Source organism: Mustela nivalis (genome assembly GCF_964662115.1).
Source record: "Mustela nivalis genome assembly, chromosome: 1".
Taxonomy (NCBI): Eukaryota; Metazoa; Chordata; class Mammalia; order Carnivora; family Mustelidae; genus Mustela; species Mustela nivalis.
Genome location: NC_139020.1, coordinates 163,128,326 through 163,146,508, shown reverse-complemented (window position 1 = coordinate 163,146,508; position 18,183 = coordinate 163,128,326). Strand labels below are relative to the sequence as shown.

Here is an 18,183-nt window from a genome sequence, read left to right as displayed (position 1 = left end):
TAGACTTGTTTCTTCACTGTCTCCCCACATTTTATAGTACATGAGTAAAAAGCACTTCTGGCTCTATCACCTTGCTCTTTCTTAGCACTACTCTCAGGAAGACTTGAAATGAGGGGTTTAACCTCTTCACTGTGGCAGAGCCACATAGTAGGGTATTCAATGAAATAATGGTCCCAGGAGATTCACCTTGCCTCATCCCACTGGACTGATGGGTTGGCCCACATTACAACTTTTGGCCTCAGTATTGCTGTATAATATTTGGCAATCTGACAGTCTGGCCAGCACTTTTTCCTATTGTTTGTTAAACCCTTAGGGCTACAGTTATCAGTGGGTCATGGCCCCATATAACCTCTTTGTCTTCTGTTGATTAGAGAGGAACATAATGACATCCTGGCTGTAGCTGACTGGGGACAGAAACTCTCCTTCTACCAACTAAGTGGGAAACAGGTATGTAGCACTATACAAACCCAGTGGGAAATACAGTTTTGATCATGTCTATTATATGCTCTTTTTACTTTCAAAGATTCTATTATTAGTAATTATACTTTATTATTGTTTTCTGAGCATTTACTTTAATACCTGGTACTGTGCTCAGTGTTTTACATATTTTATCTCCTTTAATTATCATAAAACCCTGTGAAGTAGGTATAATTGGTTATCAACTTTGTAGAAATGAGTAGGCAAGACTCAGAGCAGTGAAATAAAGATTATGCCTAAGGTGCTACACTGCTAGTAAATGGGTGGCACCTGAGATTGAAACCCAGATTGTTTTGATTCAAAGCCTTGGTCTTAGTTATGTATCTGTCTTCCTTTATTTGCTTTATGCATTCTACAAACATTAACAAGCACGCATTTAGACCAGCACTTCACCTGTGCTAGGAGCTACTGACAGAGCTGTTAATGCCTCTGCATTAAGGCTGATAGGGGCACAGTTGATAGACACTATTCCCAGTGCAGCATGGTACATAGTATCTTAGAGAGATATATAGATAGGATGTTACAGGGACACAAAAGATAACATCATTGCTTGGTGGAAATGGGAGATTTTGTAGAAGTGAACTTTGAACAAAATGAACAGGAATTTGCTAAGCAGAGGACATTGGGACTAGTGTTTCAGGCAGAGGAAATAGCATCTGCAAAGGCAGGGAAGAATGAAGATATATGTCAACTCAGGGAACAGAGGGTTGTTCAGAGTGACTGGATCCCAAGAATTGTGGATAAAAATGGAACTAGAAAGGAAGATGGGGATATGACTCTAAAGGACCTGAGTCATGTGAATTAGGAGTTTGAACTTTGTATTAGTATTTAGGAGCCATCAATTTAGGTAGGGAGTGACTTGATCAGATTCTTGTTTCAGAAGAATTCCTTGTTTCTGTGGAGGGCTGGATTAAAATAGAACCTGGTGGCAGAAAAACCTATTAGGCTGGAGACATCAAGGATTAGAGTGAAGGTGGTACAGGGTGGCTTAGGTACTACAGCCAAGCAGGTGAGCCTGCTCAATGGAGCCTTTCAATACAGCCTATTCAATGGAACCTTTGTTTAACAGTATCCTTACTCCTCAAAACATGTCCTGCTAGAAAGGAGGGGTTTCAGTTAGGTGTAGCCCAGCTTTGAGGCCATTTCTTTTCTCCCTCATCTTGCCATTGGTCTTTTTTTTTTTTTTTTTTTTTGTAGCTGGGTAGAGAAAAGATAAAGGTAGATAGTGAAGTGTCTTCTGAGTTTGCCTTGGCTGATTTCCCCAAACCCTCATTTTTAATTATCTTGCATCTAGCCGTGGCTTGTCTGTTCATTCACTTAATATGTGTGTATATCATTATTCAACAAATATTTACTGGCATATCTATTGTGTATGAGGCCCTGGTCATGGGTATTGGAAGTTCTCAGGAACAAATAACCACACTACACAGGGAAGGATTAGGGTCTTGTTGCTATAAAGAACCTGACTTGGTGGTCACATCCATGGGCAATATCTTGCATGTATGTAGCACTAGAGTTCATCCTGTGGCTCAGAGTTTTTTGAATGATAAGCAACCTTGTTCCACTGAGATAACCCAGGTGACTAGAGACAGTAAAATTGTTTCCTTAGTTAGGTATCTTTGAAATCTGGGAAGATTTAGAATTAAATATAGGATGATGAAGTAAATCAAGCCTATACTTTTGTGTTAGGTATACTTTGTGTATTTTTGGCATTTTTAAGTGTTTGTAATGTTTAATGGTATCTGGATTAATGATTATAATAGCTAACATTTATTGAATTTTAGGCATTGTATAAACTCTTTACAAGGTTAACTTTTAATCTTTATAACAACTCTGTGAGGTATGTATTATTATTACCACTTTACATGTTAGAAAATTGAGGTTTAGGGAGGTTCAGTAACCAGCCAAAGCCATACAGGGTAGTAGTGGCCAAGTCTGGTTTGGAACCCAGGCAGACTGGTGCTAGAAATCCATATTAGAATATCTATCAGATCTGTCTTGTGATGACCATTTAAGAGCTATAATTGAGTAATCAATTTTATACATCTGATTTTAAATTGAAAGGTATAAGAAATTTTTAGTCAAGTACCTATGTAATATTGGAATGTTAAAAAGATTCATTATATTTTTTGGCTTAGGGTGGGGTGGCAGTAGTTACTGATCTTCTTGAATCTATATACTTATGTCTTTATTCTTTCACCAAATGTGGAATAATTTTTTGTTATTTCTTCATCTTCATTCTCTCCTTTTCCTTCTGGGTCTCCGGTTACATGTTAAACCTCTTGGTATTGTTCTTCAGATAATTGAGGCCTTATTCATTTTTTAAATCTTTTGCTCAATCTTCAACTTCATTGACTCTTCTGTCATCTATAATATTTCTGTTAAACCCATCCAGTGAATTTTTGTTTCACTTACTGCATTTTTCAGTTCTAGATTTCCATTTGGTTCTTTTTTCCTGTTTGTCCATTCATTATAGGAATATTTTCCTTTATATCCTTGACCATAGTTATAATAGCTTTTTTAAAATTTTCATCTGCTACTTCGTATCTGAGTTACCTTGGGGTTAATTTCTACTAATTATCTTTTCTCTTGAATATGGTTCACATTTTTGCTTTTTGGAATTTGGGGTTATATTCTGAACATTGTAAATGATGCATCATAGGGATTCATTTCTGTCATGTTCCTCTGAGGATTATTGTGTAGTTTTGTTTTGTTTTGTTTTAATATGGAACGCTTACAGGTTTGTTATCCTTGCACAGGGGCCATGCTAATCTTCTCTACAGTGTTCCAGTTTTAGTATTTGTGCTGCTGAAGGAGCACTATAGTTGGGGTTTTAATTAATTAATTTTTTAAAGATTTTATTTATTTGAGAGAGAGTGAGAGCAAGAGAGATCACAGAGGATGAGGGAGAAGCAGACTCCCCCCTAAGCAGAGAGTCTGATGCGGGGCTTGATCCCAGGACCCCACGACCGTGACCTGAGCTGAAGGCAGATACTTAACCGACTGATCCACCTTGGCATCCCTATAGTTGGTTTTTTTAAAAAACAAGTAGTTAACTTTGCTGGATTCAACATTCAAAGTCCATCTTTCCAGTGTAAGCAGCCCTGAAGTCTCTATTGAGTTCTTTAGCCTTGCTAGGCTGCCTGGCATCTGCCCCACATGTGTGTAGTTCAAAGAGTTCAGATATTCAGTAGTGTATGTGCGGAATTTTGGCTCTCCCTCCCTCTCTCATCTGTCTCTTTTCTGGGATTCCCCTCATTTTCAAGCTGTTATAGCCACTCCAAATCCTGTGCTCATCTGGCAGGGTGCTGATAGGACCTGCCTTTAGGCAAAAAGCCATTAAAAAAGTGAGAAACTCACTTGGTGCAGTCTTTTCTTCCAAATATCCATGTGTCTTCAGTTTTTGTCTGCTTCTGATTGCTCTTTAGTGCCTTCAGGTGGTTGTAATTTATAGTTGGTCCAGAGTTTATAGTTGTTACCTGCAGGAGAGTTAGCCCAATGGGAACTAGTGAGCCATTACCAGAAGCTGCAAGCCTTCCATCTCATGACTCATAAGATTTTTTATTTATTTATTTATTTATTTATTTATTTTTTGACTTTCAGGCACCTGGTGTCTCAGTTAAGTGTCTGCCTTTGGCCCAGGTCATGATCCCAGGGTCCTAGGATTGAGTCCTGCATTGGGCTCCCTGCTTGCTGAGGATTCTGCTTCTTCCTCTGCCCAACTCCGCCCTCCACCCCTGCTCCTGCTCTCCTTCTCTTTTGCAAAAATAAAATCTTTCTTTCTTTTTTTTTTTTTTTTTTAAAGATTTTACTTATTTATTTGAGAGAGAGAGAGATCACAAGTAGGCAGAGAGGCAGGCAGAGAGAGGCGGGGAAGCAGGCTCCCCGCTGAGCAGAGAGCCTAATGCAGGGCTTGATCCCAGGACCCTGAGACCATGACCTGAACTGAAGGCAAAGGCTTAATCCACTGAGCCACCCAGGTGCCCCAATAAATAAAATCTTTTTAAAAAGATTTTTAAATCTGGATGGCTCAGTCACTTAAGCATCTGCCTTTGGTTCAGGTCATGATCCCAGGGTTCTGGGATGGAGTCCCATATCACCTGTTTCTCCCTCTGCCTGCCACTTCCCCTGCTTATGCTCTCTCTTTTTCTGACAAATAAATAAATAAAATCTTTTTAAAAATATTTTTTTAGTTTTCTTACTAGATTTACTATCATTATATCAGAAATAGGGGCAGTTTGACTCTTAGGCATTTGAAATTATTTTATTTTATTTTATTTTATGTATTTATTTGAGAGAGAGGGAGTGCTCATACATAAGCAGGAGGGAGGGAGAGGCAGAGGGAGAAGCAGGCTTCTCACTGAGCAGGGAGCCTGATGTGGAACTTGATCCCATGACCCCAAGATCCTGACCTGATCCTAAGGCAGACACTTAACCTACTGAGCCACCTGGATGCCCCAGGCATTTGGAATTCTTATAAAGGAAAATTGAATATATAAAATGAATAATTGCAGTTTAAATTAGTTTAAGGGGAATCAACTAAGTTGTAAATGACACTAAGAGATTTTCTTTTCTTTTCTTTTTTTTTAAAGATTTATTTCCTTATTTGCAAGAGAGAGTGAACAAGCATGGGGTGGGTGGGTAGGGTCAGAGGGAGGGAAAGGGAAACCCAAGCAGACTCCAGGCTGAGTATGGAGCCCAGTGACCCCGAAATCAAGCCTGACCCCAAACCAAGATTCTGATGCTTAATCAACTGTGCAACCCAGGCACGCCAACACTAAGGGATTTTAAAATCTATTCAAAATTTAATTCAGTAAATGATCATCAAGGTCCCCTTTCAATTAGTTGCTTACTTTTGTTATACTAATAAATAGGAAAATATTTATAAATTGAACTTAAAAACTTATTGAGAAACCAGGTTTTTAGAATTATTTCTTTAATAAACTAATAGTTTAATAATGGCAGTTATAAATAATCTTTTTATTCACAAAATGTTCCCTTAGGGGTAGCAAAAAACTCCAATGACAATAAGGAGCTTGGACTTTAATGAGTGGTAAGAGGAGTGGGGGGTACATCAAATTAACCCTATTATTTATCAGAGCAGTGAGAGAAGTACTGTGGGGGAGGTGAGCACAGGGCCATGGGAGCACAGAGGAAGGGGCACTGAATCAGGCCTTGGGTGGGACAGAGAGATTGGGGGATGTTTTCTGTAGGAGTTGTCACCTGGAGACAGAGAGGGAGAGGACACTCCTGGCCAGGGCTTGGGTCATATAGAGAATAGCTCTTGTGAGGACATGGAGGCCTAAAAGAGCATGGTCTGCTTGGCAAATACAAGATGTTCATTTTGGGTGAGAAAAGGCTCTTGGGCAGCTGAGCTCAGGAGTGTGACCTTGACCCTCACAACTAAGGGAGGAATACCAAAACTGAAAAGACAACTCACAGAATTGGAGAAATTTTTGCAAATCATGTATCTGATAAGGACCATGTATCTGGAATATATAAAGAACTCTTACAACTCAATAATAAAAAGACAACCAATTAAAAGTTGGAGAAAAGATCTGAATAGACATTTCTCCAAACAAGATGTATATGTGGCCAGTAACTACATAAAAAGATCCTCAACATTATTAGATACCAGGGCAATGCAAATCAAAATCATACCCACTTCTATGGAGAAATTGGAACCCTCATATACTACTGGTACAAATATAAAATGGTACAGTCACTTTGAAAAAATATGGCAGTTCCTAAAAAGGTTATACATAAAGTTACTGCAGATCCAGTGATCCCACTCCCAGATATATATATATCCAAGAGAGATGAATATATGTTCACCTAAAAACTTATACACATATATCCCTAGTGGCATTATTGATAATAGTCAAAAAAGTAGGCATGGCTATTAATTGATGAATGGATAACAAAATGTGGTATATCCATGTAATAGAATATTATTCAGCAATGAAGAGGATGAAGTACTGATATACGCTACAGTATGGATGAATTGGTCCCAAAAGGCCACAAATTGTGTGGTCCCATTTATGTGAAATCTTCAAAGTAGGCAAATCTATAGACAGAGAAAGTATATTAGTGGTTGCCGGGGGAGGGAAAGAGAGGAGAATTGGGATCTACAGCTAATAGGTACATGGTTTCTTTTGAGGGTGATAGAATTAGTTCTGAATTAGTGATGATGTTTGCACAATTATATACTTTAAATGGGTGAATTGTTTGATATGTGAATTATACCTAAGTAAAGAGAAGTAGGAAGGTGGTTGTTTCAGAATAGAGGACAGTTTTTAAAATTAGATATATTTGGCTTTATGAAATACTTTTTTTTAAAAAGGAAGAAGAAAGAAGCTGAGGGGAACCAATGGAACCCTTGTAAGGGCTGTGTGTGAAGGAAGGCCTATGGGAGAAAGCCCAGTTTCTGCATCTGGGTTGGTTGAGGAACTAAGACATACACCTGGAGCAGTTAGTGGAACTGGGGGAGATGCTGCTGACCCCAGAAGTGGAGTATTCAACTATGTGGAGGGATGGAGTAAGGTGCTCCAGAGGAGACTAGCTTGTGTTCATGATGGAATCCCACAGCGAGTAACGGCTAGCTTGCCCTTGTCTTCTTGACTCCCCTCATTAAACTTGGTAGGAAAAGCCCTAAATTGTGTTGTGAATACTATGGATTCAGGAGTGTTTTTTCCCTTGGTGTGTGTTTTCTTTCCTTAGATTGGGAAGGATCGGTCACTGAACTTTGACCCCTGCTGCCTGAGCTACTTTACTAAAGGGGAGTACATTTTGCTAGGAGGGTCAGACAAGCAAGTATCCCTTTTCACCAAGGATGGAGTGCGGCTTGGGACTGTTGGGGAGCAGAACTCCTGGGTGTGGACGTGTAAAGTGAAACCTGACTCCAACTATGTGGTAAGGAGGGGAAGTTCATTCTGTTGGGCCATTGTCTGAGCAGGCACAGACAACAGCCATGTGTAGCCAGTCAGATGATTGACATTTGTTCCTGGCAACTGGGAAGGTAGACTTTCCACAGAAAACTAGGAATTAACAACTCTCTTTCCCTGCAGGTGGTAGGCTGCCAAGATGGCACCATTTCCTTCTACCAGCTTATTTTCAGTACTGTCCATGGGCTCTACAAGGACCGGTATGCTTACAGGGATAGCATGACTGATGTCATCGTGCAGCACCTGATCACAGAGCAGAAAGGTAAAAGGCAGGTATGGCCCCTCTGCCCTCCAACCTTTGGGAGGAGGGGTAGGTTGAGAGGGCTACTGATAGGGCAAGTGAAATGAGAGGGAATGGTCCTCCTCATCTTTCAGAAACATGTTGGACCACTGGTGTTTGCTTTTTAAAAATATTTTTTATTTTTTGGAGGGTAAGGGGAGAATATAGATGTCTTTGAGAATCTAAGGAGAGCAATAAACCCTCTCTTCAAAAAAAAAAAAAAGTAGGGGGAGGCAAAGGCTCACATAATTTTGCAGCAGCTATCTTTTTTTTAAAGTTTTTAAATTTTTTAAAAAGATTTTATTTATTTATTTGACAGAGATCACAAGTAGGCAGAGAGGCAGGCAGAGAGAAAGGAGGAAGCAGGCTCCCTGCTGAGCAGAGAGCCTGATGTGGGGCTTGATCCCAAGACCCTGAGATCATGACCTGAGCCGAAGGCAGAGGCTTAACCCTCTGAGCCACCCAGGTTCCCCGCAGCAGCTAATTCTAAGGGGAACATGTACTCTCTGACTAAGGGAGGATAATGTATGGCATTTCAGAGCCAGGGTGGCTGAGCTGCATGGGTCTCTATGGACCTATATCCTCTCTGGTATGGATATACTGGAGGGCTTCTTTCTCGACTTCATCTTCATCTACATCTCCACTTGCCTCCTGATGGGTCCCTACCCCAGGTATATGCAGGGACAGCAACCACAAGTTTAGTCAGAAGATTCAAGTTCTAGGCCTAGCACAGTCAGCCTGAACCTCAGTTTCATCCACTATCCACTTAAGTTGCCATGCTGGTTAAATGGGCTAAAGATCCACTTATTTCAAGAGTAATTATACACAGATGTGCCAGCCACAGCCTCCTGCCCAGTGCCTGTGTGTAGGGATACACATTGTGGGTTGTCTTAGAGATTCAGCTGACATCCTTTTGTTCTCATCTGGGAGCACCTCTGGTTGAAGATTCCAGTTGTGCTGGTAAGGGTATAGCCACTTGGGCAGCTCCCCAGCTTCTCTTCTGGGGACATTTCCTCCATCTGGTCTGCAGTTAGAGTGTGAGAGCCTAGTATATACCAGAAACTACATGCAGTTCCATATTGTCAAGGATGGTGGGTGGGAAGTAGCTAGAGGCATGGGTGGTCATCCAGATGGACTTCTGATCATCAGGGGCAATATATTAATGCTGGCAGCGGAGTTTAAACTTAAATTCGGCAAGTGAGTGTAGCACTAAACATTTTACTTTCCATACTCAGTTTTAAGCTTTGAGCCACAAAGATTGTATATGATTTTGGATCCCAATGTTTAGTAGAGCTGATTGTATGTATTAGACACTCTTCAAAGATTTTTTGATGAGAGTGTCTCCTTTGATTGCCAATAACATTAAGTAAATGATAGCTTTTAATTTTTCTGCCTTCTACCTTACTTAATAATCTCTTGCTGAAGCTGGATTTTTTTCCTTTGCCAGTTCGGATTAAATGCAAAGAGCTTGTCAAGAAGATTGCCATCTACAAAAATCGATTAGCTATCCAACTGCCGGAGAAAATCCTCATCTATGAGTTGTATTCAGACGACTCATCAGATATGCATTACCGGGTGAAGGAGAAGATAGTCAAGAAGTTTGAATGCAACCTCCTGGTGGTGTGTGCCGATCACATCATCCTCTGCCAGGTAGGCAGCAGGTTGGAGGGGTTGGGCTTAATCTTCTTCGTGTTTCCTCCAAGGGTGGGTTACCCAAATCATGGTTTTAAAAATTGAGCACCAAGAAACAAGTCTCTTTCCATCAAATTCAGTAGCTGTTCATTGCTTTAATTGTATTGACATCTAGAGGAGTTAGACTGTACTAGAAAGTCATGGGCCATACCTGGAGAATAACTTTTGGTATTGCAAAGCACTTTATTATCCTATAATTATACATGTTTGAATGACTTAAAGCATAAATTGATAGAAATGAAAGTCATTTTTTTGATGAACATACACACGTAAAAATTTATATCATCCTTCTTGTTAAACAATAAAAAATACATAATAACTCAAAAATAGTAAAGGAAGTTTTACTTTCTGAAAGGTTTTTTTTTCACAGAAAAAATTTCTCAACTTAGAGCTTCCTACGAAATGTCAAGGGCAATGTCAAGAGAAGTTTGGAAATACTTGAGGGAAGGCCAGCCTGGCATCGTTCTTCAAAATAGAGGTTGATTTAGTTTCACAAAAGTAGGACTATTGAAAGTGATAAAGTGGAAGAAATCCTTTAGAAATCACTCTATGTAAAATGCAATTAAAATCTCCCTGAAAGTCTAGAACTCAAGCAGTTTAGAGGTACCCACAAGTTACAGATGTGACAAAAAAGTGTGCTTTTGGATGCTGCCTCTGTGGCTTCCCAGAGTTCTGCACAGAAGATGTGAAGCTGAGCTGTGCTCTGTGGTGAGGGCTTATGTGAAGGATTAATGAATAGTACCAATCATGGGGACTAGATGGGGTTCAATAGACAATGAATGTGTAGGTATTTTTCATCCCTCACATGCAGGAAGACCCCCTTGGCAGGCCTGGGAACACCCTGTTGAATATCCATGCAGAGCTAGATTTGCTTTCTAGGAGAAACGGCTACAGTGCTTATCCTTCAGTGGAGTGAAGGAGCGGGAGTGGCAGATGGAGTCTCTCATTCGCTACATCAAGGTGATTGGTGGCCCTCCAGGAAGGGAAGGTCTGTTAGTAGGCCTGAAGAATGGACAGGTGAGTGCTCCCATATGTCTCCCATCAGGCTGATTATCTGTATACAGATTTAGGGACCAGACTCATTATGACCCAAGGTGGTTTCCTGGGGACAGGAAAAGAGCTTCCCACCCCACATTCACCGTAGGCACATTGGAGGGCAGCCCAGAATTTTATTTTTCGAGGACAGCTTCAAGCTGAAGATGCAGTGGCCTTTAGACTTAGAGCATGCTGCATTCTGGCAGGGTTGGCAGTTTGGCATTTGGGCTGCCTATTGTGTGGATCATTGAGTTTCAGGGCACCCAGAAGATGGCATGATTTTTAGAGATACAGTTTCAGTGGCTTGCTAGGGAGGGAGGCAGAATTTATTCTTAGGTCACATCCCTATTAGGGCAATGAATGGATTAAAGTAATATGTTCTAGCTTGTGTTTTAGAGGGTACTGGTCCTCAGGCTATTACTAGGTGTTTTAAGAAAAATGGGCCCTTTGCTCATATAGATGTGAAAAATCTAGGTTATACAAAGTTAACAGATTTGTGTGTGTGTTCTTTGCTCAAAATAAGAAAAGTTCTAAGTGGGCTACATGGAAATATGAAAGTGAAAATATAACTGCATTAGCCTGAGAGCCAAGCTGTCTAGCAGATGGCTTATGGCTAAAGCTTATCAGGCCTTTCCTGGGACAGAAGTCATGGAGTATGAAATTAGTGGGGGCTGCAGGATAGCAATACTAAAGGGATGGAAAGTCTGTATCTTTCTCATTGTCCGCTGTCACTTCCAGTGTGAGGCTTGAGAACATGGACTTTGGGGACAGGTCAACCTGCAGTCATGTTAGTGCTTAGCTACTCATTAGCTTTGTGACCCTGGGCAGGTCACTTTGCCTTTCTGAGGCTCAGGTTTTACAAATGAGGATAATACCTTATGTTTCAGAGGGCTGTCAGAAATAGTCAATAACTGATAGCTGTCATCATCCTTCTCATTATCATCATTATTTTGCCATGGTTATACTGGATGTCTTGTCAGTGTTTAAAGTAGCCTCTTCTTATGTTAGTTTGTGACTCATATCTCACTAGATGGTGTCTCCTAATCCCACAGCTTGGGTAATGTTGTTAACAAATCCCCAGTCAAGCAGACATTCAAGTGAATTTGTCACATCTTGGGCTGATCATTACGTTGGCAACCTCTGATGAACCACATTTCTGGTCTCCTAAGGATAAGCCCCTGCTCCTGTTCTTTCATTAAGTCCTTTTCTCTGCATGGAGCCTCTGTTGAAGTTAGTGGGAGTTGTTCTTATAGAACACATGGGATTCCAACAGCTTGGCGCAGTTCCAGGGTCTTGTTGCCATGGTGACTCACACTTTTTTTTTCTCTGAAATTTCACCAGATCCTGAAGATCTTTGTGGACAATCTCTTTGCCATTGTCCTGCTGAAGCAGGCCACAGCCGTGCGCTGCTTGGACATGAGTGCTTCCCGTAACAAGTTGGCTGTGGTGGATGAAAATGACACATGCCTGGTGTATGACATCCACACCAAGGAGCTGCTTTTTCAGGTGAAATCCCAGAGAGTTTCTAGGACGTAGTCCTTTGATACCTCCTCTATTTACCAGTCCCTGCAGGAGGCACTGACCCTCTGGTTCCCAGGCAGGTCTCTGGGAGGAGCAGTGACGTGTAGGAGTATAGGCTTTGAACAGGGGCACAGAGCCCAAGAGGTCCCAGGGCATGGCCCACTCCTCCCACACATGAGCTGCAGGAGCTGGGCAAGTCTTTTTGAACTTTGCTTTCCTCATAGGTGATATGGGCAACAGAAAGAAATTTAAGTGGGGCACTTGATAGGCTGTCAGTGCATTGGTTAACGCGAGGATGATTCTTTTGCAAAAGTGCTTCTTGCCAGTTGGAGGTCTGCCTGTATCTGTAAGTGACCTAAGACACAGTAGAGAAATAGGACCAGTTTTGTCATCTGAAAGAAGGGAAAGGATGAGGGGAAGCCCTCTCTTCTAGTTGTTTCACAAGGATGCTCTCAGAGCCAGCAGAATGTGAACTGTTTTAGGAGATAAGCATTGTTTACACACTGTTTGGTCCTATGTCTGGTAGAAATGTGTCACTGGAGAAGAGAGCCCAAAGGCTTTATGCCCAGCTCCTGGCTGGCTTTCTGCTATACTCATGCCATTCTTTGCCTCTTTAGGATTTTTTAAGAGGTCAGGGTCCATTTGACTGAAGCAAGCTCCCCCCACTGAAGTTGAAACTTCCCCTGTCTGGCTTCCTCAACCACAACAGGTCTCCCAGTTTTAATGGGTAGATTAAGATGCCCTTCTCAGGGCTCCTCTTTGTCCTTGGGAGCAGAATTAGCAGGGCAGAGGGATGCTGGAGTGTAGGGAGCTGCCTCGGTCAGTTGGAAGGGGCTACCTGGCTAATACTAGCCTAAACTAACTCTAGTAAATAACAGCTTGCTTACACCTCTGTCAGGGCAGAGGGCTTAAGGGGAAACAAGAGTACAGGTTTTATCTTTAGACAGACCTGGGCTCCAGTTCTGCCCTCACCACTTACTGTGTAATACCCAGCAAGTCAGTACAGTTCTCTGAGCCTAAATTTTTCCTCACTTCTGAAATGGAACTAGTAAATGCCCCTTCACAGAATGCTATAGGACTGAATAATGTATCACAGTACCTAGCTCAGTGCCTGGTACAAAACAAGGCCCTAACTGTTAACTTCTCGCAGCCTCAGAGCCACCTCCTGTAGGCAGGTTAGCAGGCCCCCAGTTGTGAATCTGTGCCTGAGCCTAGAACCATATAGGAATGGAAGGGCATGTGTCCTTCCCCATTCCCACTGAGGGTTCTGTCATAGGCTAGGGAAGGTAATTCTCAGACTTTGCCAGGAGATATAAACATTCTCAGCAGCTGTCTTTTCCTTCTCTCTGCTGCTCCTGCCCTCTGCAAATGAAAATAGCTATATTGTTTTTTCTCATTATAAAAGCAATCCAGGCTCATTATAAAAGATTCAGACATTGTAAAAGATTCTAGGCAGAAAGGTATGAACACCTGCTGGTCGCTGGGGTTCCAGAGCTAAGCAGAAAACTTTGAAAGAAGGTAGGGGGAAGAGGGTGCCTCCCAGGGTGACTGTATTTCTACGGTGTGAGAATTTTAAATGCAGAGATAATGCATTATTTTCTAATATAAAAATAACACTTTTTTATTATTATAAAAAAAAAATAGATGTTCATGACCAAAAGAAATTTCAGGCAAACAAAGAACCTAGAAAATAAAAAGCATCCACAATTCCACCCACCCCTAAACAATCACTGTTAATTTTTTGGAACATATCCCTTTAAATCTTGTATACATAGTTGTGTATACCCTCATTTTCTCACTAAGTATTAATTAATATTTGGGATAATAATTTTTTTGAAAGTAATGCTTATTAAAAACATTTCTAACATAAACTAGTGCATAGAGCATTTTGCCTCTGTGCTTCTATCCTTTTCTTCCAGTTCCCATTTCCTCGCCCCCCCCCCCCACTATTAGCGATTTATTGTGATTCAGGCTTTAGAAAGAGTGCTTGACTGAGTGCAGGAATGGTACCAAGAGCCAGGGGGTTGTCACAGGGTCCTCACTATCCCTGTCTCTCAGGAACCAAATGCTAACAGCGTGGCCTGGAATACCCAGTGTGAGGACATGCTCTGCTTCTCAGGAGGAGGCTATCTCAACATCAAAGCCAGCACCTTCCCCGTGCACCAGCAGAAGCTACAGGGCTTTGTGGTGGGCTACAATGGCTCCAAGATCTTCTGCCTCCATGTCTTCTCCATGTCAGCTGTGGAGGTGCCACAGGTAACTGGGGTGCTTGTCAGCTCTTAGCAGTGAGTGGCGGGGCAAGACCATTGGGTTGGGGGATGGATGGTGAGGGGAGAGGGAAGAGAGGTGAATTGCAGCTATGATGTCATGGAAGGTACTCTGGACTAGAACCTGAAACCCTGTGTCCACCCTGTACAACCTGTATGTTTTTGGGCAAACAGCTCCACCTCACTGAGCCTCTATTTCTTTCTGATCCCCCTTTCCTGGTTGGGACAGGGAGGGTATTCAGGGTTGTCTGTCTTCAGAGTGTGTTTCTTTTCTCTTTTCTTTTTTTTTTTAAGATTTTTATTTATTTATTTGGTAGAGATCACAAGTAGGCAGAGAGGCAGGCAGAGAGAGAGAGAGGAGGAAGCAGGCTTCCCGCTGAGCAGAGAGCCCAATGTGGGGCTCGATCCCAGGATGCTGGGATCATGACCTGAGCCGAAGGCAGAGGCTTTAACCCACTGAGCCACCCAGGTGCCCCTTCAGAGTGTGTTTCACTGAGAGCTGTGCATGGGGCAGAGTGGAGTAAGCCAGCAAAGCTGGGAGTGCGGCTGGGTGTATGTATAGGTGCAAGAGCAGGTGTGGTGTGTGTGAGAGAAAGAGGATATGGGTGGGATGGGGAAGGGGCCTGAGGTCTTAGGAACCACAGGTACCTCAAGTAGGAGGCCAGAACAGTAATGGGGGCCTGGCCACAAACGGGAGGGCAGAAACATTGATAGGAGGGCAGAGATTGGCAGCCCAAGTCATGGCTGGCCTAGTCCCAGCTGTCTGTCTGCTCCCCAATTGAATCATTCTCACTGTGGAACTGCCATAAAGTGGAGACAAGCACGAAGGAGAGGCTTAGCCCTCAGAATCCCAACCTCAAGAGGGAATCGGTCTTAAACATTTAGAACATACCCACCCAGGCCTTTTCTGTATGTATATATAATATATACAGAATATACAATTACAAGTACACAATTTTATATGAACATTTTAAACAAAAGTGGAATCTACTGTAAATATTGTTTTGTGATTCTTATCTATAAATATTGCTCCTATAAATGAAACCTGATTTACTATACTTCCTTTACTGAATGTGACCACAAACGAGAGATTTTTAATCACTGTCCTTTATTGCCATCTTCCAGTTTCACCTAACATTTACATATTGCAGACCCATCACTTTATATGAATTATTGGCTGTCAACTAGCAGTGTGGCTTTTTCTCTTGGCAATCTACTGGAAGGATGATTCCACCTCAATAAATGTACTTCTAGCATTTTAAAAATACTAAGATGACTGTACATTGACCTATAGTTGTAAGAAATCATAGAGATCCTTTGTACAACTTGCCCAGCTTACCCGTTGCTAACAGTTTGTAAAACTACAGAACAAATGTTTCACCTGCGTAGGTTCTTGTCACTACCGCCACCAACCCACGAGATCTCTGATGTTGGGTTGCCCTTTTATTATAACCACACCCGCCTCCCTGCTGTCCCCACCTCCACATTGTTTTTAATGACTGCTTTATATCTTATCACATAGATGTTCTACAGCTTACTCAACCAGTACCTTTTGTTGGGCATTTTCGCTACTTAGTGCTTTTTTGTAGATAGCATCTTTCTTGCCAAGTCTTTGTATCTAGCCCACATTAGCTTCTTGGTGTGAATTCCTTGAAGAGAAATTGTTGGATAAAATGTCATGTACATTTGAGAAATTTTTAGGCACGTTTCTAGATTGCCCTTCAACTACATTTTTCTGGGTGTGGGTGGAGGGCGTTTTATTGAGGGGCTTCAGAGAAGGTTCGAAGGGAGATCCTCTGTCCTCAGCCCAGCCAGGATCTCCCCACCTTCACAGTCATTGAAAGCCTGAGTTGGCTTCTTGTAAAGGCTGGGGCTGGGGTCCGCTTCTTCCTCTAAGCTGATGGTACTTGTAATTCATTGTGAAAAAATTATTAGTGCCTGACACAGAGCAGTTATTCAATAAATGTTAGTGGAATTCAGACCTAGGAAAAAGAAACAGAAAGAAGGAAGGGAGAGAGGTGGGTGAAAGTGGCAGTAGGAGGAGGGGAAAGACAGTCCCAGCTGGACTGTTTCCTTGTAGTCCTCATCTGCTCCCCATCCCAAACCCCATGCACCACATCCACCAGAAATCCAGTCTTCCTTAATCATGCCAAGCAGGCTATGTTGATTAAAAGTTTTTCTCCCAAGACTGCCATCCTGACCTCAAAGATAAATGCAGTTTACTGCTCCCTGACTTTGGCAGGCCAAGAGGAGCCAGAGGGGCGGCCTGGGGCTTCCTCTGCCAAACCCTTACAATTCAGAAGCCAGAGTCCCCGTCCAGTCCCCCCAACCCTCATGGCTTCACCAAGCCCATCCTGCTGATGCAGCAGGGTCAGAACTGCCAAGGGTTAGGAGAGGCAGCCTAAGACAAAGGCTATTTATCTTTTGCCTCTGCCTCCAGCCATCCTGTGGTTTTGGCCTAGAGAGGAGGGAGAAAGCATCAGAACCACTCTGGGGATTTCTGGTTTCCTTTCGAAATTTACATCATCTTGTGCAAGAACTGGTTTGTCAGAGCTGCCAAGTAGGGCGTCAAGCCCTAGTCAGGCTTCTCGGGCGGTTGGTGACTTCATGCTTGGAATGCAACAGTGAGATAAAGTAGAACTCAGAGGGCATTTGTTCAGTTAGGATATTTTTAAAACTCCCACTCTCAGATTGTGCCTCCCAAGCAAGCCCAAATGTTAACCATTCATCATATCCTCGATTCTGGTGTGCCTGTCCAAGTCCCTGTTCCAGCCTCACAGGGCATACAGCATGGCAAGAAGTTGTGCAGTTTAGGGAAAAGAGCACTGGCGTTGAGTTCTGACTCTGCCACCTGAACCAGCTGTGATCTTGAGCAACTCCTTTCACTATTTGGGGACTCACTTCTTTTCTGTGCAGTTAAATAAACCTATCTTTCTGGTTTTGTCTGGCCCAATTCCTACTGTTATTAGCTATCATAAAGCAGTAAACACTACAAAACAGAACTAAATTGGAACTGAGGATGCTCACTAAAAGAGTTCAGGGAGGAAAGCTCATTGTGCTTGGGGAGTTTGAGAAAGCTTCTAGGAGATGGTGACACTTGATCTGAGGCCTGAAAGGTCTGGGAAGGCAGAGAGGAGCAGGGAGGTTGTTTCAGACAGGGGGAAAGTTGGAGGTAGGAACAAGTCTGGAGAGTTGGGGAGATGGCAAGGAGTTGGTGCTGAGAAAATACAGTGGAGGTACTGAGCATGTCTCTTGTTTGCCTCAGGTATCCTGCGAGCTGGTCAGGGCATTTAAACAGAAGTTAATCAGTTAGCCCCCCAAAAAAGGACACAGCTAGGATGTGGCTGAGCTTAGGCCTGGGTTGTGGCTCAGCTTTTCCCCTATCCATACCCTGCTATCCCACTAAATAGAGGAAGGGTAGGTGGAATGGTATGGGAGAAAAGATGAGCACTCCGAAGCAGCCACATCTTGCTGTAAGAGGGCAGAATGGCCTAAGAAAGAAGAGGAAATCCTTCAACTCAGAAGCTAAAAAATGAGACAGGAAAGTTCAAAGATAATGGCCCCGAATGGAGAAAACAGCACTCCCAGCTTCACATTTGGGAATCATTAGCATGAGGTACTGGTTGATTGATCTCTACTGTCTGGGAGAGATTCAGTTCCCTTCAGCACACTGGCCCAAAACAAGGGTAGGGCCTTGGGTTATTCAGGATGGCAGACCCAGATCAGACTTGTTCTCATGTATGCGCACATACACATACCCCATACTCAAGTGCCAGGAAAGTGCTCAGAACCCAGAGTCAGCTGGCCCCAGGCCCCAGCCCCAGGTCTTCCCTGTGCCATTTCTATGTCCTCAGACTATAATCAGGGACTGATAACCTGCAACACAGACCTGTTGGGACAGATCCAAAAGGAGTGTGTAAACCTAAGAAGAGAAGTTATTAGGAACCATTCACAGGTATCACAGTGA

The 18,183-nt window shown here is 42.6% G+C and overlaps 1 protein-coding gene across 7 annotated transcripts in view; it reads left to right on the top strand.

Annotated features, from left to right (window-relative positions):
* IFT122 (intraflagellar transport 122) overlaps positions 1-18,183 on the top strand; it is a 70,992-nt gene that overhangs the window by 22,261 nt on the left and 30,548 nt on the right. For all 7 annotated transcript variants that reach the window (XM_082748401.1, XM_082748404.1, XM_082748402.1 and 4 more), the window contains 7 exons: positions 372-447; positions 7,198-7,389; positions 7,545-7,683; positions 9,149-9,351; positions 10,273-10,410; positions 11,770-11,934; positions 14,008-14,205. In XM_082748401.1, the coding sequence (XP_082604527.1) occupies positions 372-447; positions 7,198-7,389; positions 7,545-7,683; positions 9,149-9,351; positions 10,273-10,410; positions 11,770-11,934; positions 14,008-14,205 (1,111 nt within the window). The remainder of the gene's footprint in view (positions 1-371; positions 448-7,197; positions 7,390-7,544; positions 7,684-9,148; positions 9,352-10,272; positions 10,411-11,769; positions 11,935-14,007; positions 14,206-18,183) is intronic.